Here is a 24,035-nt window from a genome sequence, read left to right on the forward strand (position 1 = left end):
TTTCCTTGTTCCCCATTATGAATTCTCCCGTTTCTGACTAAGGGACCTACATTTGTCTTCACTAATCTTTTTCTTTTTACATACTTGAAGAAGCTTTTACATTCCATTTTTATGTTCCTTGCAAGTTTACTCTCATACTCTATTTTTCCCTCTTAATAAATCTCTTGGTCCTTTTTTGCTGAACTCGAAACTGCTCCTAATCCTCAGGCATGCTACTTTTTCCTGACAATTTTATATGACTCCTCTTTGGATCTAATACTATAATTCTAATGCAAACCAGGGAAGGGGCACCCAGGGTCTCGTACACAACACTCCAGCTTTGTGCAGGGAGTCAACATTGCAAGACTGGCCCTCTACCCATAAGGGCCAGGAGGCCTTCCAGAAAGAACAATGTGGGAGTATATTACCAAGGCCATCACTGCCAGCAGTGTTGCCCCCACTACCTGGCTCCAGTGCCCAAAGAAGCTTCATGACCTCAGACCACTGGTCAAGGTCAGTGAATGCATCTTCAAAAGTCATCTCCTACCAACTGCACCACTAGCCTCACACACTGCTCAATGCAGGACCCCCAATCACTCTCCTACCAACAATCTGCACCAATGACAAGGCACATCTCCCATTCCTAGCATCACCTCACCCCCTTGGAGAAGACGGTGCAGGTCATTCTTGGCAGGGGCATGGCTGAGCCCTTGACCAGCGGCGGGGCTGAAAGGATACAAGATGCGGGTATCCTCATACGTTATCCTCCTTCTGGCATGCACCTCTAGGCTTCCCGCCCTCCCATCAGCGCTACTCCACCCTTGTGCCTTCCTCATTTCACACACCCAAGAAATGCATCCTGCCCAGCCAGTGGGACCGCAGGCGGATGATTCAATCCCAGATATGCCCGCCACAAAGGGACTGTCTGGATGCATCCTTCTCTCTGATTCCTCCTCTTCGGCTTCCTCCTCTTCTGCGTCTTCCTCTTCTGTGTCTTCCTCTTCCCTCTGCAAGCAGATGCTGTAAATGTGAAATGACAGCATAAAATGCTGCAAATACTCAGTTGGTCAGGCAGCATGTCGACCTGAGATGTGAACGCCACAGATGTTGTGTGGCCTGCTGAGAATTTGCAGCATGTTCTGTCTTCTCAAAGGCGTTCACTTACCATCCGAGCCCTTGCAAGCATTCAGCAGCACTCCCAAAACACTTAAAAACTTTTCACATCTATTGCAGCAAACCGCCACTTCAATAAAATAAAAAAAACAGTCCAAACCCTTCCATTCAAACTTACCTGTTTGATGTGTGTGTCCCTTTGCAGATATCGCCCCTGTCAGTATCTGTCAGCCTGCTTGCATGCCAGGTTAACCTGGCATGTTTAGGACCAAGTGCTGACTTGAGCACTAGAGTCAAAGTTTACGTAGGTGACATTAAGTTGGCATGCACGTCACCATGCCGCCATTTTTTTTTCAGGGCGCTGCCGGTTAGCAGCAGCACAAAGGGGGCGACCAATATGGCAGCCGCCGCCGTGACTGCCTCCAGCTGGCACAAGAGCGGCGGCCGCCATTTTTTTACACATCGCTGGTGCTACCAGGTGGCGGTAAGGACATTAATTTCTCGCCCAAAAACTATATATAAAAAAAATTATTATTTTTTAAAAATCTGCAACATTCATTTTCTTCTGAGGGAATTAGACTCCACACTTGTAAAATTAACTGTTCCGGGCCAGAGGGCTTGTTCAGCAGTAATTATGACTTAGTATGCCATTAAAAACTCAGTTACTCCTGATTGAACAAGGCTGAAGTTTTTCATCGGTCTTTAGTGTGATAATAGTGGGTAATTAGCCTAAGTTCACGCCTTAACAGTGATCTCTGTGCAGATTCCATTGGCGAAGACTGCAACAGCGCAGCCTGTAAAGGAGCAGGGTATCACTGACAGCAACTTCTGGATTCCAATTTTAAATGCACATGTGTGGACGCCAGAAGTTGCTGTCAGTTTTACCCAGTAATAATGGCGAGAGCTGATAGCCTCGCCGTTATTAGTACAGCAACATCCGGGCTATGATCTTGTCATTTATTTCATTGCTGTTTGTGGGAGTTTCCTGTATGCAAATTAGCTGCCACGTTTCCTACATCACAACAGTGACTACATTTCATTGGCTGTAAAGCACTTTGGAATATCCTGAGGTTGTAAAAGGTGCTATATAAATACAAGTTTTTTCTTTTCTTTTAATGTGCTGTATAGCATTGCTTCATTCCATTCTTTCTCATATTTTTACTTTCCTTAAGCACCAGCTGCTGGAAAAAGAACAAACTGCTATGCACTTGCTTTTAGTCGCCAGCAAGTGTCAATGGTAACAATGGCAGCTGGTTTCCAATAAATTCCACTGATCTCTTTGTGGTATCACATCATAAGCAAAGAACATTGGCACTGTGTAGCGAACACAATATAACATTTGATCACCATAACACTTGATGGCCTACCTGTCACTATGGCAACTGACTGTGCATACTCTGCTTATCAGTACACAATTGAACACCACAAATACTGAGAATTGCCACTGAAAACACACAAAAACTAAACATAACAAATACTGTATACAGCATATCTATATTGTGGCAGAAAGTGGAGTGGGTAGTGGGAAGATGAATTGGTAGCAGATGTGAGGAGATTGGGGAGCAGAAGTGACTGGGGGAGGGGTTGGGATTAGAGCCGCTAAGGGCCGCATTTACCCACAGCCTCTACCCTGCCCTGGAGCTGTTGAAAAGGAAGAACAAAAGATTTAGGGCAGAGAGAGAAGCAAAAAGAGTTAAGTGTGGGGCGGGGGGGACAGGAGAGAAGAGGAAAAAGAGGGAAATATAAGAGGAGAGACAGAGAAACCACAACATAAATACATCAGAGGGAGAGAGTGACCGTATTCTCCAACTTACTGCATGCAGTGGCATGGGAGATCGACTAGTAATATATGAAATTGAAACATGTGTGTGCGCATAGATGCTGCATATGGAGTTGTTGAATAGAATGTTTATTCCACAGCTGGAAACTTCTATACATCCATTAACGAGATAGCTTTCACATGTGGAAAACAAAGAAAGACTTGCATTTATGTAGTGCCTTTCATGACCTCAGGACGTCCCAAAGCGCTTTACAGCCAATGAAGTACAGGAAACTCTCGATTTACCGGCACCTAAATAACCGGCAAAATTCAGGAGTAGGTTCAGGTAAGTTTTACTTCATATTAGTGGCCATTCTTGGATCTGTGGCTGTGTAACCAGGGTTCCTGCACCTGTTGCTGAGCAACAGGGACGCGTGGATCTTGTGGCCGGGGTTCCTGCACCTGTTGCTAAGCAACAGGGACGCCTGGAACTTGTGGCCGGGGTTCCTGCACCTGTTGCTAAGCAACAGGGACGCCTGGATCTTGTGGCCGGGGTTCCTGCACCTGTTGCTAAGCAACAGGGAAGCCTGGGTCTGTTGCTGTGTACGGAACTCTCGTACCTTTAACTATACCTCTCTGTAATCCGGACTTTTTGATAAACTGGCACCACGCCGGTCCCGGATAAAAAAGAGTTTCCTTTATTTTGAACTGTAGTCACTGTTGTAGGAAACACAGCAGCCAATTTATGAACAGCAAGCTCCCACAAACAGCAATGTAACAATGACCAGATAATCTGTTTTACTAAGGTTGTTTGAGGGATAAATATTGGCCAGGACACTGGGGATAACTCCCCTGCCTTTCTTCGAAATAGTGCCATGGGATCTTTTACATCCCAGACGGGACCTCAGTTTAACATCTCATCCGAAAGGCGGCACCTCCGGCAGTGCAGTACTTCCTCAGTACCGCATTGGAGTGTCAGCCTAGATTTTTGGGCTCAAGTCTCTGAAGTGGAACTTGAACCCACAACCTTCTGACTCAGAGGTGAGAGTGCTACCAACTGAACCACAGCTGACAGGAATAAGCATTGTACTCAACAACTTTCCCATGTGGTGCCGTGTATATCCAGATCAGAAAACAAAGTACACCAATTTTAAACAGATTTGAGATTCATTTTGATGTCTGCATCAAGACATATGAGATTGCGAGATGTATTAGATCATTTGGGTTCACAATTTGAACTAATTTAGTGCAATTTAATATTCTTATAACTAATACATTAATGAGGCTCAAAAGGCAGCAACAAATTGGAATATTGCTGTTATGTTTTGTATTTATCCTTAATAATAGTAATGCACCTTATTTTCAAAATGGAATTCAATTTGATGTAGCATTTCAGTTTAAAAGTGGAATTTTTTTTTGAAAAGTGGTAGCTAGTGTCTAAATTAAATTAAAGCACATTTATAAATGTTGTGAGTTTTGAACTTTGATTCTTGCAGAATAGGAGACTACATGTGGCCTGCTGTGAATTTATTGTTTTTCCCGTACTATACAACATAAAAATGGAATAATACACTTTTTTTAATTTCAGGTTATAATTTTGAATTTGTATTTTTACTAGCAATTTGTAGTATTTAGTTTTTAAATGTTATATTAGATTTATAAGGAAGTTATGATGAACCTTTATAAAACACTGGTTCGGCCTCAACTGGAGTATTGTGTCTAATTCTGGGCACCGCACTTTAGGAAAGATGTGAAGGCCTTAGAGAGGTTTCAGATAAGATTTACGAGAATGGTTCCAGGGATGAGGGACTTCAGTTACGTTGATAGACTGGAAAAGCTGGGGTTGTTCTCCTTAGAGTAGAGAGGTTGAGAGGAGATTTGATAGAGGTGTTCAAAATCATGAGCGGTCTAGACAGAGTAGATAGAGAGAAACTGTTCCCATTGGTGGAAGGGTCGAGAACCAGAGGACACAGATTTAAGGTGACTGGCAGAAGAACCAAAGGCGACATGAGGAAAAACTTTTTTAGGCAGTGAGTGGTTAGGATCTAGAATGCACTGCCTGAAAGGGTGGTGGAGGCAGACTCAATCGTGGCTTTCAAAAGGGAATTGGATAAGTACCGGAAAGAAAAAAATTTGCAGGACTACGGGGAAAGGGCAGGGGAGTGGGACTAGCTGAAGTGCTCTTGCAGAGAGCCGGCATGGGCTCAATGGGCCGAATGGCCTCCTTCTGTGCTGTAACCATTCTATGATTCTAATTTGTCAAGGCTAATAGTTTATTAATTGTTAGTAAAATAATTTGAGATTCATTTAAAAATTAATCCAAAATTTATAGAATAAAATGTGTAGCATTTCTTGCTTGAAGAATGCTCCTATTCTTTCACACCAACTTTCCAAATGGGAGGTCAAGTGCCATGGCAGTGAGGTCAGTATTTAGCAAAAGGCAGAGAGGCTCAGCATTGATAGAGTAGTCAAAACTGCAGTTGCAGATGCCCTCAATGAGGTATGTATATCTGTCCTTTTCCTGTAAAGTGCTGTTTCAGAATAGACCAACATTTCTATAGTTGAAGTTTATTAGCTAGTAGTTTTTTTTTACAAAGTCAAACCATCATAGTTAATTAAACCTGGTACTTTAATTACTATGCAAGGATGAGTTTATTAATTATTTTCACATTCTAATATATGCTAAGATTTGCATTTAAACTATTGTAGTTTGCTTAATTTTGAATATGCTTTATTTTATTCAGGTTTTGCTTTTGTGCCTGAAATAAATACTATCTGGCATCCAATTGAGAACTCATTAAAAGAACAAAAGTCTAATTGTAGCAAATACGGTCTTGAATTAATTTTAAAGAATGTGCACATGTGTTTGTGAATGCTTCTGTGAAAGAACATTGAAGGTATCTGAAATGATTAACCAATGTTGTCGTGTTTAACGTCAGTGATTGTGGAAAGATAATTGAAGATTGGAGAAAAGTGAGTTATTTAAATACGTTCATTTTATTTACCAAATCAGATGTCATTGAAATCTGATTTTTAGTCTGTAGTTTGTCACTTTGAAGTTATTTTAAAAAGTGTAGTAACTCTCAGTCTGTCAGTTATTGGTTTTGACTCCGATCAATTGAGCCAATGAGCTGGTGTAATCTGTTATAATGAGTATATGAAAGCAAACACCATGCATGGACTAACTTTTTAAAAAAAACACAAAGGTCTGATATGCTGGAATAGTGAAGTTAGGTTATGTAAGAACTTAATTTAATGTTTGATATAGTGGACTTTTTGTGTGGTAGTCCTATGATAGTTCCATCAGGCTTGTTGTGTGACAGTCACATTAATTTCTGGGCACTGTTTGTGTTTGGTTGTAGTCCAAAATGTGATCATATTACTAACCTGCACCAACAATTTTAAAACTGTTTAAATGAGGAGTGGCAAAAGCTTTCTGACAGAAAGCAGGACAGTGGGGTTATACTTGTTTGTTCAAGAATATGTCTGTCTGTATTCGTTACAGTTTTGTCAATATAGTGTGGACAAATATTACGGGGGTTAAAGGGCACATTACAGCAAGCATCTGAAATAGTTCATCTCATTCAGTGCACTAGAGAATTTTGCTCTTGAGCCAATCATGAACAGAAAACTAGATCCTGTGACACAGATTGAAACTGCTTTTGAAAAATACCCCATTTTTAGCACAGCAGAATTTATTTCTGCAGTATCTGGAGTCTTTTTCATTTCAGATGAAATTTAGTTCTATGAAATTAAGGTGGCCAGCATATAAAAAAAGAAAAGAAAATGTCAGTCACACTACAGTCATTCCCTTTGACTTAAAAAAAAAAAATGGTATTACATTATTTGCGTATTTATATTATAAGCTTTGTTAATTTGAAATGTTGCATCATATAGATGAACTAAATAATCACAGCTTTAAATGACAGGGTATCATTGTGCAACAGGGTACATAAATGTTTTTCTTATGGAACAATAACTTAACCTGTAGCTTAGAATATACACAAGCTGCAAGAGTAATATTGTATATGTTTGCCAGATATTGTAACGGTGAATACAGATATATAATGTATATAACAGCAAATAATATTTCTATAGTGTCCTTTTTGAATAAGGTTTGAACCCTCTCATTTTTAACATTGTGGTAAAATATATGTTCATTCATAGAATACAGTCATTTGGATGATTTCTAAATGACAAAAAAATGGACTGTTTTTAGCTGTTCTAATCTTCTGACTAACCTAGTTAAGATTGAGCTGTCCAGCCTGTTGGCAGTCTGCACTACACTAGAATAGTTAAAATTTGGAGTTGGAAGAGTTTGTTAGCTTTGGAACATGAGCCTCATGCTTTGGCATCTTTTGAGGCACGTGTAGGGCCCTCGGACATCAGATAACTTTGAATTCATGAGGCATATTTTGAACTGTTCTACAGAAAGTATTTGTACTAATGAAATCTCAGCGTACTTTAAAATAGTCCTTGAGCAGAGGTCAGTGGGGTCAGGCATATAACATTTTGGCAGGCAAAATGTTTAAACAGAGCTATGTTTTCATACTTCCGCAACAAAATTATTTTCTTCAGAAATTGAACAAAATGAAATGTATTGTAAAACTTTGTTCATTCTGTGAAGCACTAGCTACTAGGGCAGGCTAGCAGTGTTTCCCCAAATTAATTCAAGGGTAATTATCCAGATTCTGCCTTTCCTGTTTAGAGCTGAATCTGTTATGAAACCTGATATGTGGTGGGGTTGTTCAAGCACTGAATCTTTGTATCAGCTACATTTTTATGCTTTGTTGGAGTCACTAGAAATCAACAGGCTCTGAGACTTTTGTTGCAGCAAAGGCAAAACGCGTGTTACTTTATTCACTCTCTCCATGAGGACTGAGGGTCTCAGCCTCGTTGCAGGGCTATGACGTCATCACGCTACCGACGCATGACGTCACCACGCTACCGACGCCCTTAAAGGGACCCTGCCCCGATAACCCAACCAAGTACGTACATATAACAACATTGGCTATACATTGTGAATCGTGTTATTGTCCCTATGTGGTCTCCACCACAGCTTGTTATAAACCTGTGTCAGGATTAATATAAACACTTGTGCACATGCGTCAGTTCTCATATATCTATAGTTCTACTTTCCGAACAACTCGTAGCATCAAGCTGTGTCTGAGTGTTTAATTTAATCTGAGACCAAATGTCTAACTTTAGTATATCAGATCTAATTACTTGTAATAAATGAGTGTCTGCTTGGCTCAGTTGGCAGCATTCTTGCCTCTGAAGCAGGAGGTGGTGGGTTTAAGCCCCCCTCTGATACTTCAGTGCATAATCAAGGTTTGACAGTCCAGTGCAGCGCTGAGGGAGTACTACATTTGTAAATGGAGCCGTCTCTCAGAAGAGATGTTAAATAAAGGCCCCCTATACCTGTTCAGGTGAAGGTTGAAAACATGGCATTGTTTGAAGAAGAGCAGTGAGTTTTCCTGGTGTCCCGGCTAGCATTCTATCCTCCACCAACACCACCAAGTACAGATCCCAAGAAATTATAAGATGCTGTATGAATGCAACAACAACAACAACTTGTATTTATATAGCACCTTTAATGTAGTAAAACGTTCCAAGGCGCTGCACAGGAGTATTTTAAGACAAAAAATTTGACACCGAGCCACAAGGATAAATTAGGGCAGATGACAAAAAGCTTGGTCAAGGAGGTAGGTTTTATGGAGCGTCTTAAAGGAGGAAAGAGAGGTAGCGAGGCGGAGAGGTTTAGGCAGGGAATTCCAGAGCTTAGGGTCTAGGCAACAGAAGGCACGGCCACCAAAGGTTGAGCGATTTATAATTGGGGATGCTCAAGAGGGCAGAATTAGAGTGCAAGTTCTTTTCTATTCTTTAAATGGTGCAGACTTTCATCTACCCATTTGCGTTGATCTTCTGTGGTTAGCATAAGTTATATGCAAAAACAATACTTCAAGAAGTTTTATTTACAAATAATTCTGTAATTTTATACTTAGTAACACTGTAAGAGAAAAAGAGGCAGTGGCTCAGCTATTGGGGACAGGAATGGGGGCTGTAGGGGAAAGAGTTTGAGGTGTACAAGTGTCTTGACACAATATTGATGCTGTAATACCACGAGCCACCACATAAGACACAACCTTTTTCTTCAACTATTAATTTTCTGATTTCACTTAAATTGCTGTAGTAAAAGAAAATCCAAATGTGGATCATTTCCAAGTTTCCTCTGCATTCCTCCTGGAGCTGACTTAATGGCGATTTGGGAGCAGGGTTTCTCTTTTGGTCTCTGAGGGAGATGGGTGGAATTGGAGAGAAAATAGACTGGCCCCATGTTCTCATCCAACAAAAATTCAATGATTATAAAGTTCCAACACCATTTAAAAGAACACGAGAAAATAAATTAAAGACAAGAAAAGGCCATCTGGTTCATCAGGCCTGTCCCTCCTAGTATTGCAACTCACCAAGCTCAGCATCTTGATCTCTCCTAATGTTTAATTGACTACCTTACATACATTTATATCCTCTTGTTTTAAAACAAATAGAAAATGTTGCAAGTAAATAGTAGGTCAACATCTGTAAAGAGAAAAGGCCGAGTACACACTCAAAATGTCATAATCTCTCTTCACTTTACGGATGCTGATGGACCTGTTGCATAATTCCAACATTTTATGTTTTTATTTCAGATTTCCAGCATTGCAGCTTTTCCCTTTTATTTTACCTCTTGTTTTACTTGCATGACTAACCTTAAAATAATATTCTGGATTCACTTGCTTCTGGCATTTAATACTTTATGTTTCTCAATGAAGTTGTCCCCCTAACCACCTCTCTAGTGAACAGATTTTCCTGCTTCCCTCCCCCCTCCCCACCTACGTGCTGCACCTGTCCAGACCCAGAAGTAATGAGATTTCCTACCCCAGAGTACGGTGTTAATATGGCCTGGGGGCACCCATGGCATATGCCCATCACCTGGCAGGGCCTAGCCCTGGCAGAAGGGCAGGAAAGTATCAGGCCTCGGGAACAGAATTTTCTCACTGTTGATGGAGATCAGCAGGCAGAAAGCCCCAATCACCACAAAAACATCCTTCGGGTGGCTGGAGAACAAAAGAAAAACACTTACCTGTCAGCCTTCAGTCATCGACCTGACACTTTAACTGTTTCTCTCTCCACAGATGCTGCCTGACCTGCTGAGTATTTCCAGCATTTTCTGGGGGGGGTTTCAGATTTCTGGCATCTGCAGTATTTTTCTTTTGTATTAATGTAGAGTATTGCCTGGCTGTAATCCATACTGCAGTTATAGAATAAATTCAACCATATACTGCACCAGATGTGAAATTCAAGTGATGCAAGACTACTTCTTGGAGGTTGTCTTGTATTCGTGGCCTTTAGTCTGGTCTGTAGTAAGATTGCCAACCTGACTTCTAAGTTATATTACTGGTTTTATATCACTGTATATGTAAAACTACTTTGCATTAACCCAACAGGAGTAGTATAACTGGTTGAATAGTGACTACCATTCTGATGATCCTATGCATTTTGCCTTTGTTGCATTGGATTGCAACTACAACTTCAATTCACAGCATTGCAAGTCATGATGAAAGGTCAATGACCTGAAAGGTTAACTCTGTTTCTCTCTCCACAGATGCTGCCTGACCTGCTGAGTATTTCCAGCATTTTCTGATTTTATTGCAAGTCACATTTCTTGCTGAGCTTGTCATTTATTGCTTGATGGTGGTCATTTATTGCTTGATGGTGGTATTTTATAAAGTTCTACCCAATACCAGCTAGTGAAGTGGGATTTAGACCATTGCTCCTTTGGTACTGCACGTTGGAAAGAAAAAAATCAGGCAATACCCATGCTCCTTAAATGGTTGTGTTAACTAGAGATGAAGTAGAAAAGGACTTGGGAATATAGGTATACTTGATACTCAACATGTCCAGCCATTATAATGCAACAATCAATGAAGCCAATAGAATTTTGAATTGCATAGACAAAACCGTGGAACACATGTTGGAACAAATCATGATGAAACTATACAGCACTCTCTTCAGCCCAAACCTTGAGAATTGTGTTCAGTTCTGATCACTGAGACACAAGAGAAACATCTAACTATTGGTGGAAGTGCAGAGAAGAACTTCAAGGCTGCTCCCTATTTTGCGAGATTTCAGTTATGAGAAAAGACAGGAAAAACATGGGCTTTGCTGCCCGAGAGGTGATCTTAGAGGCATATAAGATTATAAAAAGAATGGAAAAATAAATCCAGTGAATTACTTTAAATTAAATTCTGAGAGGAAGACCAGGAGCGATAGGTTCAAACTAATAAAAGGTAAATTGAGGACTCATGTAAGGACTGATATCAGAAAGTTCTTCTCCACACATGAGCAGGCAAGGACACATGGAATAGACTCCTGGCTGAAGTAGTGGAGGCAAAAACCCTAAAATCCAATTAGATGTTGCAATGGAGAGACTTTAGGGCCATTCTGGATGGATGAACGAAGATGGGGAAAATAGCTTTCCTCATTCATAATTACCTTTTGATCATTACAAATAGTTTTCTTTTTATCTCAGATGTTTGTTGATTTCTTTTCTTCTAAGGAAGGGGAGAATTTGCTTTTACTACACTCTGCTTTTTTTCATTTCTCCACTCCCCAACTCATAGACTTGGTTTATTCAATCTTTCAATTGACCAGTGATAGCAGGTTAAAGGGGATTGACTTACCTCTTATCAAGTTTTATTTTTTAAATGTTACTAGTTGGTCTCCCGTGGTGTTATCCATAGGATTTTTTTTTTTTTAAGTGCCTAGTCTCTCCTTTTATTGGTGAATACCTGCATAAAGAGAATGTATGTGTCTTAAATGTTTGTACTGTACATGACTTTGCCAATCAGAATTTCTACCATATAGTGTTAATATTGAGCACTGCCAGGCTTTATGTAGCACAGGTCAGATGCAAACTAAAGCTCTCTCTGCTTCACTGCAATAATATACCTAATCCTGACCTCAGAAGAGTGTCCGTGCACCACTGTGAATGTTATCACTCCCACTTTAGCTGTCTCTATGGCTTTTGAGTATGCCAATTGATGTTACAGGCAATTTTGTACAGCAGGTCTGTGCCACTTATAATGAGGTTGAAATTGTTAAACTGTTTGACCTAATAGAGGCTTTCAAGGTAATAGAGAGGTTTTGATAGAGTAGATAGAGGAAAACTATTCCCTCTGGCGAGTGGGTCAATAACCAGAGGTCATAGATTTAAAATCATTGGCAAAAGATCTAGAGGGGAGATGAGGAATACATTTTTCACTCAGTTGTCGGGATTTGGAACACTGTACCTGAAAAGGTGAAGGAAGCGGATTCCATAAATAACTTTAAAAGGGAGTTGGACAGGTACTTGAAGATGGACAAGGTTACGGACAAAAGGCGGGATGTAGGACTAAGCACGACTGCTCTTTCAAAGAGCCAGCACAGGCACGAAGGGGCCGAATGGCCTCCTTCTGTGCTGTAAGTGTCTATGATTCTATGATTGGACCCTTATAGCCAGCAGAGAGAGGAGATTTGTATTCTGCAGTCTGGGCTGATTTTAAACCCAATGTCCAAGGGTGAAAGGACGGTTGTTAGTCCACTGCATCACTAAGTCCTCTCTTCCTATATTTTAACATTTGAATTTTGCTCATTTTGCTCTCCTGTAGTTTCATAATTAAAACACAAATGTTTTGTAAAAATTACATTGTGAAATGAACAATTTTGAAGAATGTGGGTTATAAACTTTTAGCTCAAAGTTAAAGTAAATGCTAAATAATTATTTGTCTTTGACAGATTGAACCCATAGAATTTAATGCCTTCAACAATCACAAGAAAACTGTTGTGCTACGAGGATATAATTCCATTAGTGCATCTGACCTTCGACTATATCAACATATTTTTGTACAATACGGTTATGAGCTTGTCCTAGCTCCAGAAGTTGATGGAGGTTCAAGCTACAAGGAAGGATACAAAGATAATGGTAAGAAAATATGTTTATTTTATAGCTGTACTGTTTGCAGTTTTTCAGTGGAAACGAGTGTCTGTTCCGAAGCAGCAGGCTGTCTGAACTCTGCAGTTCTATTTTTAACTTTTCTTTGGAAGACCTTCTATCCTTCTGCATGGTCCTGCAGCTCAGAGGTCAGCTGGTGGGAGGTAAATTTCATAATCCAATGTATGCTAACAATAATAGTCCAGCCAAATCCCAGGACTTGTAGCATGGGAAGTCATGGAGAAAGTCTACAGGGGTTATTTTGGCCAAAGGGTGAAAACGGGCGCTAAATGGGTGCAGTGCTAATAAGACTAGCCTGCTTGAATGTCCTGATTTAGCGCACAATTTTGGTCCTAACTGCTGATTACCATAATTTGAACTTGCCTGGAGGTACTAAGCAGAAACCTGCAGGCTTAGCACTCAACTGCTGATTAGAAGCATTTTTTGTGGAGCAGTATATGTAGGCTACTCGCACCCACTTCCACAGAAGGTGTGGAGTGCCCTGGCTGACACACAGCAGCACGTTGCAGGATGGCTCAGAGACCTAGGGAGAGGGCGCACAGGTTCTTGGACGCGGCACTGGAGGTCCTGGTGGAGGAGGTCCAGAGGAGGAGGAGGGATGTCCTGTACCCGCAGGGGGGAAGGACTCTACCTCGCCTTCCTCATCCTCCTGGCCTTCTCTCCTGCAGCAGCTGGTGCTGCTCTGCCTGGCCTCATGTTTTCCTCCCATTCCTCATCCAGACCAAGGGGGACCCCTAGCAAGATGCTGGTGACCAATCACTCCCTTTCCCCTGGTGACTCCTATAAGGTGGAGTAGCACAGCACTTACTATTTGTTGGTGAAGTTCTCAGAAAAAATTCCAGAATAAATGTTGCTCAAGTGTTGGTGAAGTCTTGACAAAGTGTCCCAGATAGTTTCCCGATGCGTTTGAGGTCCTCGTCACAGCTCCAGCAGCAATGACCATGAAATGGTGAGTATCCCTTTAAGTAGCGCTTGAAATCGACATCAATGCATTGTTTACTCCCAAACAGTTGGTCGCTGTTAGGAAAGGGTGTTAATTGAAGCACTAGCCACCAAAATGCAGCCTCTTTAATGAGCGCTAGCAGGCATTTTAAGTGGCAATCAGCTGTTTAACAAGCCTCCAGGCGGCCGTTCCTAACACTGGCTTCAACACCTTTACCAAGATGGTGCCTCCTTAAGACCTCATCTTGGCCACCTCTTTACCTCTTTAGTGCCTAAAGTATTCGGTGAAAATGGCCCCCTATAATTATGCTGCAGAAATCTAACAGTTTACACAGTTACAGATACTTTACTGTGCACCTGGAAGGCAGTTAGAAGAATTTTAACACTGGAAGATTGTATTTGTGAAATTTGATATTTGAAAGACTAGTTTGCCATGACCAAAGGGGGAAAGGTAGCTTGGCTCTTAGTTTTCAGAAGTCACAGAAATAGCTTCAAGTTGCTTTAACAATGGCCTTCCCTTTGCCATAAGGTCTACAGTGTTCAGCTCCATTCACAATTCCTCCAATAATGAAACAGTTTATGCCAGCCTACAGCAGGATCCAGCTTACATCCAGGCTTGGGCTGACAAGTGGCAAGTAATGTTCGTACCACACAAGTGCCAGGAAATGACTATCTCCAGCAAGAAAAGGCCCAACCACCTATTCCTGGCCTTCTATGGCACCACCATCACTGAGTCCCCCACCATCAACATACTGGGGGCCACCATTGACTAGAAGCTTAACTGGACCAGCCACATCGGGACCATGGCTATAAGAGCAGGGTAGAGGCTGGGCATTCTCTGATGAGTGGCTCACATCCTGACCACTCAAAGCCTCTCCACCATCTACATGGCTCAAGTTAGGATGGGTGCAGCCACAACAGGGAGATCAACAACAACAACTTGTATTTATATAGCACCTTTAACGTAGTAAAACATCCCAAGGCACTTCGCAGGAGTATTATAAGTCAACAAAATTTGACAACGAGCTACATAAGGAGAAATTAGGGCAGGTGACCAAAAGCTTGGTCAAAGAGGTAGGTTTTAAGGAGCGTCTTAAAGGAGGAAAGTGAGGTAGAGAGATGGAAAAGTTTAGGCAGGGAATTCCAGAGCTTAGGGCCTAGGCAACTGAAGGCACGGTCACCAATGGTTGAGTGATTATAATCAGGAATGCCCAAGAGGGCAGAATTAGAGGAGCGCAGATATCTCGGGGGAGGGGGGTTGTGGGGCTGAAGGTGATTACAGAGATAGAACACAGGCAGCCGAGTTTTGGATGATCTTAAGTTTACGTAGGATAGAATGTGAGAGGCCAGCCATGAGTGCGTTGGAATAGTCAAGTTTAGAGGTAACAAAGGCATGGATGAGAGTTTCAGCAGCAGATGAGCTGAGGTGAGGGCGGAGACGGGCGATGTTATGGAGGTGGAAGTAGGTGGTCTTAGTTATGCTGTGGATATGTGGTCGGAAGCTCATTTCAGGGTGAAATATGACACCAAGGTTGCGAACAGCATGGTTCAGCCTCAGACAGATGTTAGGGTGAGGGATGGAGTCAGTGGCTAGGGAACGGAGAACGGCGGGGACCAAAAACAATGGCTTCGGTCTTCCCAATATTTAATTGGAGAAAATTTCTGCTCATCCAGAATTGTATGTCGGACAATTTAGAGACCGTGGCGGGGTCGCGAGAAGTAGTAGTGAGATAGTGCTGGGTGTCATCAGCGTACATGTGGAAACTGACGCTGTGTTTTCAAATGATGTCGCCAAGAAGCAGCATGTAGATGAGAAATAGGAGGGGGCCAAGGATAAATCCTTGGGGGACACCAGAGGTAACGATGCGTGAGTGGGAAGAGAAGCCATTGCAGGTGATTCTCTGGCTACGATTAGATAGATAAGAATGGAACCAGGTGAGTGCAGTCCCACCCAGCTAGACGACGGTGGAAAGGCGTTGGAGAAGGATAGAGTGGTCAACCGTATCAAAGGCTGCAGACAAGTCAAGAATGACGAGGAGGGATAGTTTACCTTTGTCACAATCATGAAGGATGTCATTTGTGACTTTGATGAGAGCTGTTTCGGTACTGTGGCAGGGATGGAAACCCGATTGGAAGGATTCAAACACAGAGTTGTGGGAAAGATGTGCATTCATGCATGGATTTGGGAGGCGACAACATGTTCAAGGACTTTGGAGAGGAAATGGAGGGTGGCGATGGGGCGGTAGTTTGCAAGGACAGAGGAGTCATTGGTTGATTTTTTGAGGAGGGGTGATGATGGCAGATTTGAGGGAGAGGGGGGACCGTACCTGAGGAGAGAGAACCATTAACAATGTCAGCTAACATGGGAGCCAGAAAAGGAAGTTGGGTGGTCAGCAGTTTGGTGGGAATAGGGTCGAGGGAGCAGGAGGTGGGTCTCATGGACAAGATGAGCGCAGAGAGGTCATGAGGGGAGATTGGAGAGAAACTGGATGTGAGTTGCATTCCAGAATGATTCTGGAATAGTGAGCAATCTTGACAGATGAGAGCAGGACTCGATAATGCTTTATATGGTCCAGCCAGATCTGGCAGTGAATGGCTAAACCAGTTGTCCGCCATATCCGTTCAAGTCTGCGTCCCTTGGACTTAAGGGAGCGAAGATGAGGGCTGTACCAGGGGGAACGGCCCGGGTGAGAGACAGTAATTGTTTTAATAAGGACTATGGCATCAAAGGTGATGGTGAGGTGTGGTTGAGCAGATCGATAGCTGCAGAAATGTCATGGTGAATGGAGGGCCAGAGGCTGGACAGTTGGGATTTCATAAGTGCAGTTGTAAAAGAGTTTTTCCAGGGGCGGACACAGAAGGCAGTAGGGTTGTGGGGGGGTGGAAGGGGGATGTAGGTGGCGAGCGATACGAGGACGAGGTCAGAGGTGGCCTTATCTGCGATTGACACGATGGGAGTAGCGCAGCCACAAGAGATGGCAAGGTCGAAGGGGTGGCCGTGAATATGGGTTTGGGAGTTTACATGTGTGGTAAACCACTGTTATAGTTATCACTGTATATTGTTCTCTCTGTTCTCACTGTCACATCACTACACGAGGTCGCCTCTTGTCGCACTGTTATACCTGGGCTGACCACCTCCGACTCCGCCCATTACCTGCCCAGGTATAAAGGTAGCTGACTGGCTAGTATTCCTCCCTGTTGGATCGGATCACCCACGAGGGTGGGCTCTGTTATTTAGCCAATAAAAACCTTCAGTTACGTTCTTAACTCGTCGCCTTTTATTGGACTAATTGATAGGCATATCAATTTTATTGGCTAAATTTTAAAGATGTCTGATAATGAACAGCAACAGCAAGGAGCTCACCCAGCAGCACAGCAACAGCAGCCTCCAGACAACGGGCCACACCAGCCGGCTTGGCTGCAAGCCTTGAAACCACCATACCTGGATCTAAACCCACAGGCACCAAACTCAGCCAACGACTTCAAACACTGGCTGGACTGCTTCGAATCGTACCTGGAGGAAGCCGTCGTCCCTCAGAGATCCAAACTAAGAGTCCTGAAAGCCCAAGCGAGCCCGAGAGTATATACACTCATCCAGGACATGACTACGTACGACGACGCCATCAACCTACTGAAACAGCAGTACCGGAGCCCGGTAAACTACATGTACACTAGGCATCTCTTAAGATCTCGCCAGCAACAGCCAGGAGAATCGATAGCTGAATTTTCACGAGCGCTGAGACAACTCGGCAGGAACTGTGACTTTAAAGCGGTGACGGCTACTGCGAACATGGAAGACAATGTCCGCGACGCCTTGGTGAGAGGCCTACGTTCCGACTACACACGGCAAAGACTGCTTGAAGCTAAGGACATAGACCTGGACAAGGCCGAAGCCCTCGCCCTCACCCTAGAGGCCACCCAGCAAGACCAGGAAGCGTTTGCCAGGTACTATTCGCGACCCTGGGACTCGGGCCCGACCCCCACCCCACCACCCTTCACAGCGCTGCCCCCGGGACCTACCTCAGCGTCTGCATCATGGATCCGACCGGGCCCGCTAGCCCCGGTACCGGCCCCGACATCAGGCAACCCCGATCGGGCCGCTGGCTGCTTCTTTTGCGGCCAGGAGAAGCATCCGAGGTCGCGCTGCCCAGCCAAAAACTCGACCTGCAAAACCTGCCTCAAGAAAGGCCACTTCTCCAAGGCCTGCAGAAGCAAATCCTCAGAAGCCAGCAGTGCCTCATGCGAACCCTGGGGGCGGCCATCTTTGTGCGGGGCAGCCGAAGCCTGCAGAGCCTCATGGGAAAACCAGGGGCGGCCATCTTTGTGCGGGGCAGCCGAAGCCTGCAGAGCCTCATGGGAAAACCAGGGGCGGCCATCTTTGTGCGGGGCAGCCGAAGCCTGCAGAGCCTCATGGGAACAGCAGGGGCGGCCATCTTTGTGCGGGGCAAACGATTTAAACAGAGCCTCATGTGAACTACGGGGGCCGCCATCTTCGCCGCCATCTTGTCATGACAACGACGCGCTCATCTACACCCTAGCTTCCGTGACCCTGGATCAAGCCCGCCCGCACCACCTGGCCAGCTCAATGATGGACATCAAAGTCAACGGCCACGCCACGACCTGCCTGTTCGACAGCGGAAGCACGGAGAGCTTCATCCACCCAGACACGGTGAGCCACTACTCCCTCCCCGTCCTGCCAACGCGCAGCCGCATCTCGATGGCATCGAGGTCGCACGCCACAGACATCAGCGGCTACTGTGTCGTGACATTGTCGGTTAAAGGGACAGAGTATAAAAATTTTAAACTCCTCGTACTCCCCCAGCTGTGCGCTGCCGTCATACTAGGGCTGGACTTCCAATCCCACCTCCAAAGTGTAACCCTAGCATACGGTGGACCCCTCCCCCCACTCAGTCGACAACCAGCGAAAGTTAAACCGCCCACCGCGTAACACCTGCAGCCTATCCACCCTCAAGGTACCGCCACCTTCCCTGTTCGCTAACCTCACCCCCGACTGCAAACCTGTCGCTACTAAGAGCAGGCGGTACAGCGCTGGGGACAGAGCCTTCATTAGCTCTGAGGTGCAGCGACTCCTGAAAGAGGGCATTATTGAGGGGAGCAGCAGCCCCTGGCGTGCCCAGGTGGTGGTAGTCAAGACCGGCGACAAAAATCGCCTGGTTATCGACTACAGCCAGACCATAAACAGATACACCCAGCTGGACGCATACCCCCTCCCCCGCATATCGGACATGGTCAATGAGATTGCACAATACCGCGTATTCTCGACCATCGACCTCAAGTCGGCCTACCACCAACTCCCCATCAGCCCGGAGGACAGCCAGTACACCGCCTTCGAGGCGAATGGCCGCCTCTACCAATTCCTTAGGGTCCCCTTTGGTGTCACCAACGGGGTCTCGGTTTTCCAACGGGAGATGGACCGGATGGTTGACCAGAACGGACTACAGGCCACTTTCCCCTATCTCGATAACGTCACCATCTGCGGCCGCAACCGGCAGGACCATGACGTGAATCTGGAGAAATTCCTCCGTACGGCCCAACGGCTGAACCTCACCTACAATAAGGAGAAATGCGTGTTTAACACAGCGCGCCTTGCCATCCTTGGCTGTGTAGTAGAGAACGGAGTCATCGGCCCCGACCCCGAAAGAATGCGCCCCCTCATGGAGCTACCCCTCCCCCACTGTCCAAAAGCACTTAGGAGAACCCTGGGGCTTTTCGCCTACTATGCCCAATGGGTACCCAATTATGCGGACAAAGCCAGACCCCTCCTGAAAACCACATCCTTCCCCCTCACGGAAGAGGCGTGCGCGGCCTTCTCCCTCATTAAGGGAGACATAGCCAAGGCCACAATGCACGCAGTGGATGAGTCAATCCCCTTCCAAGTGGAGAGCGATGCATCCGACTTCGCCCTAGCCGCTACCCTTAACCAGGAGGGTAGGCCGGTAGCCTTCTTCTCAAGGACCCTACAGGGCCCCGAGACCCGACACTCGTCGGTCGAGAAGGAAGCCCAGGCAATTGTGGAGGCAGTACGGCGCTGGAGGCACTACTTGGCAGGCAAACGATTTACCCTCCTCACCGACCAACGCTCGGTTGCCTTCATGTTTAATAACAAGCTGAGGGGCAAGATCAAGAACGACAAAATCTTGAGGTGGAGAATCGAGCTTTCCACCTATGATTATGAGATCTTGTACCGGCCCGGTAAACTGAACGACCCCCCTGATGCTCTTTCACGCATTACATGCGCCAGCGCGCAAAGTGATAGACTTCAGACCCTCCACAATGACCTCTGCCACCCCGGAGTCACCAGACTCTACCATTTCATTAAGGCCCGCAACCTGCCATACTCCATCGAGGAGGTCAGGACCATGACCAGGAACTGCCAGATCTGTGCTGAGTGCAAACCGCACTTCTATAAGCCGGACAGAGCAAGCCTGATCAAGGCCACCCGCCCCTTCGAGCGTCTGAGCATCGACTTCAAGGGGCCCCTACCGTCATCCGACCGTAATGTGTACTTCCTCAACATCGTTGATGAGTACTCCCGTTTCCCCTTTGCCTTCCCCTGCCCAGACATGACCAGTAACACGGTCATTAAATGCCTGAACAAACTCTTCGCCTTGTTCGGGTTCCCGAACTATATACATAGTGACCGGGGCGCCTCCTTCATGAGCGAGGAACTCCGTCAGTTCCTATTGGAGAGGGGTATTGCAGCAAGCAGGACCACCAGCTACAACCCCCGAGGGAACGGCCAGGTGGAAAGAGAGAACGCGACGGTATGGAAGGCCACCCTCTTAGCCTTAAAGTCTAAGGGCCTCCCAACCTCCCGCTGGCAAGAGGTCCTCCCGATTGCGCTGCACTCCATCCGGTCACTACTTTGCACTGCCATTAACACCACCCCCCATGCTCGAATGTTTGTCTTCCCCAGGAAGTCGACTACGGGAACCACCCTACCAACCTGGCTGACCTCTCCGGGACCCGTCTTGCTGCGAAAGCACGTGAGGGCCCATAAAACGGACCCCCTGGTCGAGAAGGTGAACCTCCTGCACGCCAATCCCCAGTACGCCTATGTGGCTTACCCAGACGGACGGGAGGACACTGTCTCCTTACGCGACCTCGCACCCTCACCCCCCCCTCCCAACCCCCCGAGTCCAGCCGAGGTAGACGGCATGCCGGAACCCCACGAGCCTTTGCCGACTACGCAGACACCAGCTTTAACACCGGATAATGTAACACCGCCGCTGCGACGATCGGAGAGGCTAACGAAGCCTCCGGACAGACTGACATACCAGAGCTGGTAATACACTTCACCCCGCCGGACTCTAATCTAAACAAGGGGTGAATGTGGTAAACCACTGTTATAGTTATCACTGTATATTGTTCTCACTGTTCTCACTGTCACATCACTACACGAGGTCGCCTCTTGTCGCACTGTTATACCTGGGCTGACCACCTCCGACTCCGCCCATTACCTGCCCAGGTATAAAGGTAGCTGACTGGCTAGTATTCCTCCCTGTTGGATCGGATCACCCACGAGGGTGGGCTCTGTTATTTAGCCAATAAAAACCTTCAGTTACGTTCTTAACTCGTCGCCTTTTATTGGACTAATTGATAGGCATATCAATATGGAGGGAGAGATTAAGGTGGATAGGAGGCTAGTGAACTCCGAGGAGAGAGAGCATGATGAATTGAGATGGAGATCAATATCATCATAGACAAAGAAGCACACTTGATCGGCGCTCCACCACTGAACTCAATATTCATCTCCTCCAGTGTACAGTAGCTGCACCATCTACAGGATATACTGGAGCAACATACCAAGCTTACTTCAACAGCACCTCCCAGGTCCACAACCCCATGATCTAGAGGGACAAAAGCAGTAAGATTAAGGAAACACCATCTCCAGCAAGTTCCCCTGCAAGTCAAACACCATCCTGACTTGGACAGCTACTGTCATCTCATCGTCGTCGCTGGGTCAAAATCCTGGAGTTTCTTACTAAACGCCATCATGGAAGCCCCATCACCAATAGTACTGTTGTGATTCAAGGGGAGGTACCACCGCCTTCGCAGGGCAGCTAAGGCTAGTAAATAAGGTAATTGGATAAATACTTGAAGGAGAATAAATTGCAGAAATATGGGGAAAGAGCAGGGGAGAGGGTCTAACTGGATTACTCTTCAAAAGAGTCGGCACAGACTCGATGGGCTGAATGGCCTCCTTCTGTGCTGTACTATTCTATGATTCAATGATAACTACAGCCCCGGCCCGCCAGCATTGCTCACATGTCGAGGACAATTTTTTTTAAACTGCTATTGTCCTAATTCTTTTACATTACATTCTTATTCTGGCATCCTGATTGGTTGGTTGTTTCAGGACCTACTTAAGGTCCCAGTTTGTTTGAGTTTGAGCACAAGAGTAACTTTGTGATACATGAAAGAGCAAATACTTATAAAATTAAAGCACTTCCCCTACAGTTATCTACTCTTATGATCTGAAATGCACTGCCTGAAAAGGTGGTGGAAGCAGATTCAATAGTAACTTTCAAAAGAGAATTGGATAAATACTTAAAAGGAAACATATGGGGAAAGAGCAGGGGAGTGGGACTAATTGGTAGCTTTTTCAGAGAGCTGGCATAGGCACAATGGGCTGAATGGCCTCCTTCTGTGCTGTATGATTCTAGTTTTGTACTATTTATATGGTGTAACATTGTAACAGAGGTCCCTAATTTGCTCCAGTGAGAAGGAGATAGCACAATCCAGGCCTAGTACAGGGAAGGGGAGGGAGAATACAACATGGTTACAACTGGGAAAGAGAACGCAGCCAACCCCAAAGTCCCACCAGCACAGTACGACAGAGCTGGATTGCATCCGGGTAAAAACCTGACTGTACCTGAACTTGTGCTTGCACCAGGTGGAGTGAGTGTCAGGCTGCTTTGAGACATCTGCTTGTTTGCTGTCACTCAGAGCAGAGCTATTATATTGGTAGATCCTTATAGAAATGGAAAAGGCACATTTGTTAGAATGTACCTGCCTACCTGCCATCTTGTGTGAGGCCACGAAAAGTTAACATGGAAGCAGCTTGTGTTGGAAGTGGGCTTTGGGGCACAACTTGCAGGATTTGTGTTTTACATTAGAAGCATATTCAAGTGCCAACAACAAAACCTGCCCTGAAGCAATCTGGATATGATCTGCATGTGTAAAAGAGGTGAAAGGTTGAGTGTTTGCAGGGTGCCATAGTGATGCTGCACCAAGTTAAGAATAAACTTATTGGCCCGGAATTTGTGGTCAGCGGCGAATCGACGGCGCTCACCACTGACCTCGATAAAAGCTGCCCACAAAGATCTAGTGATCTCTGTGGCTTCGATTTCAGCTGTCCAGACCTTTGTTTTAATCTGGCGCCAAATCAAACAAATCCTAAGCGTCCAGCAGCAGTGATGTCATTAAGCTGGCTAAGCAGCCAATCACATTGAAGAATTCTCATAGACAGCAAACGAGAAAGTAAAATGCACAGATTCTAATTTACTTTTTATAAATTTTAGAGAGTGGATTAAAGATGGGGACATACACATATGATTAAGGTAGAAGCTGAAATATCATAAACAACAAACTTAAAAAAAAATTATATTAAAAACTTGTAATTCTTAATCATAATGGAAAAATTTGACATTCCACAAATATAACATTTGTTTTTCAGGGCTAGAATGGTTGTTCAGCAGTCAGTACACTGTTAAAAACCCAGTTACACCTCTTTCAACAAGTCTTAAAGTTTTAGGGGGTTTAACAGTGATATTCCATTGTAAAAGGGGAAGTTTTCGTCCTTATGTGTGATTTTAACTGATTGCCGGCTCTGGGAGCTCCACAGTGCAACCTGTGGTGGAGCAGTGAATGACTGACCGCAACTACAGGATTACCGCATTTATCTGCACATGCGCTAAATCCTGAAGTTGCGGTCAGTTTCAGAGGGGTAATGACGGCGAACGCTGACAGTTTCGCCGCCATTACCACTGCAAAATTCAGGCCAATGTGCCATGCATCTCAGGATCATGCAAGTGCTTTGGGATGCTTTCCTATGTTAAAGGCTCTAAATGCAAGTAGTTGTTGATCACAGATGCTAAGTAAACATATTGAAGCCACTCTTACATTGGCAAACTTCCTAAGGCCTGAAAACTTTTTCCTCACTTGCTCCCACAACCTATGGATGTG

At 44.9% G+C, this 24,035-nt stretch overlaps 1 protein-coding gene across 1 annotated transcript in view; it reads left to right on the plus strand.

Annotated features, from left to right (window-relative positions):
• cped1 (cadherin-like and PC-esterase domain containing 1) overlaps positions 1–24,035 on the plus strand; it is a 289,359-nt gene that overhangs the window by 11,715 nt on the left and 253,609 nt on the right. Inside the window, exon 2 of the mRNA XM_086009209.1 lies at positions 12,668–12,854. Within this exon, the coding sequence (XP_085865335.1) occupies positions 12,668–12,854 (187 nt within the window). The remainder of the gene's footprint in view (positions 1–12,667; positions 12,855–24,035) is intronic.

Source organism: Somniosus microcephalus, chromosome 16 (assembly GCF_052327205.1).
Source record: "Somniosus microcephalus isolate GS21.2 chromosome 16, FLI_Smic_1.0, whole genome shotgun sequence".
Classification (NCBI taxonomy): domain Eukaryota; kingdom Metazoa; phylum Chordata; class Chondrichthyes; order Squaliformes; family Somniosidae; genus Somniosus; species Somniosus microcephalus.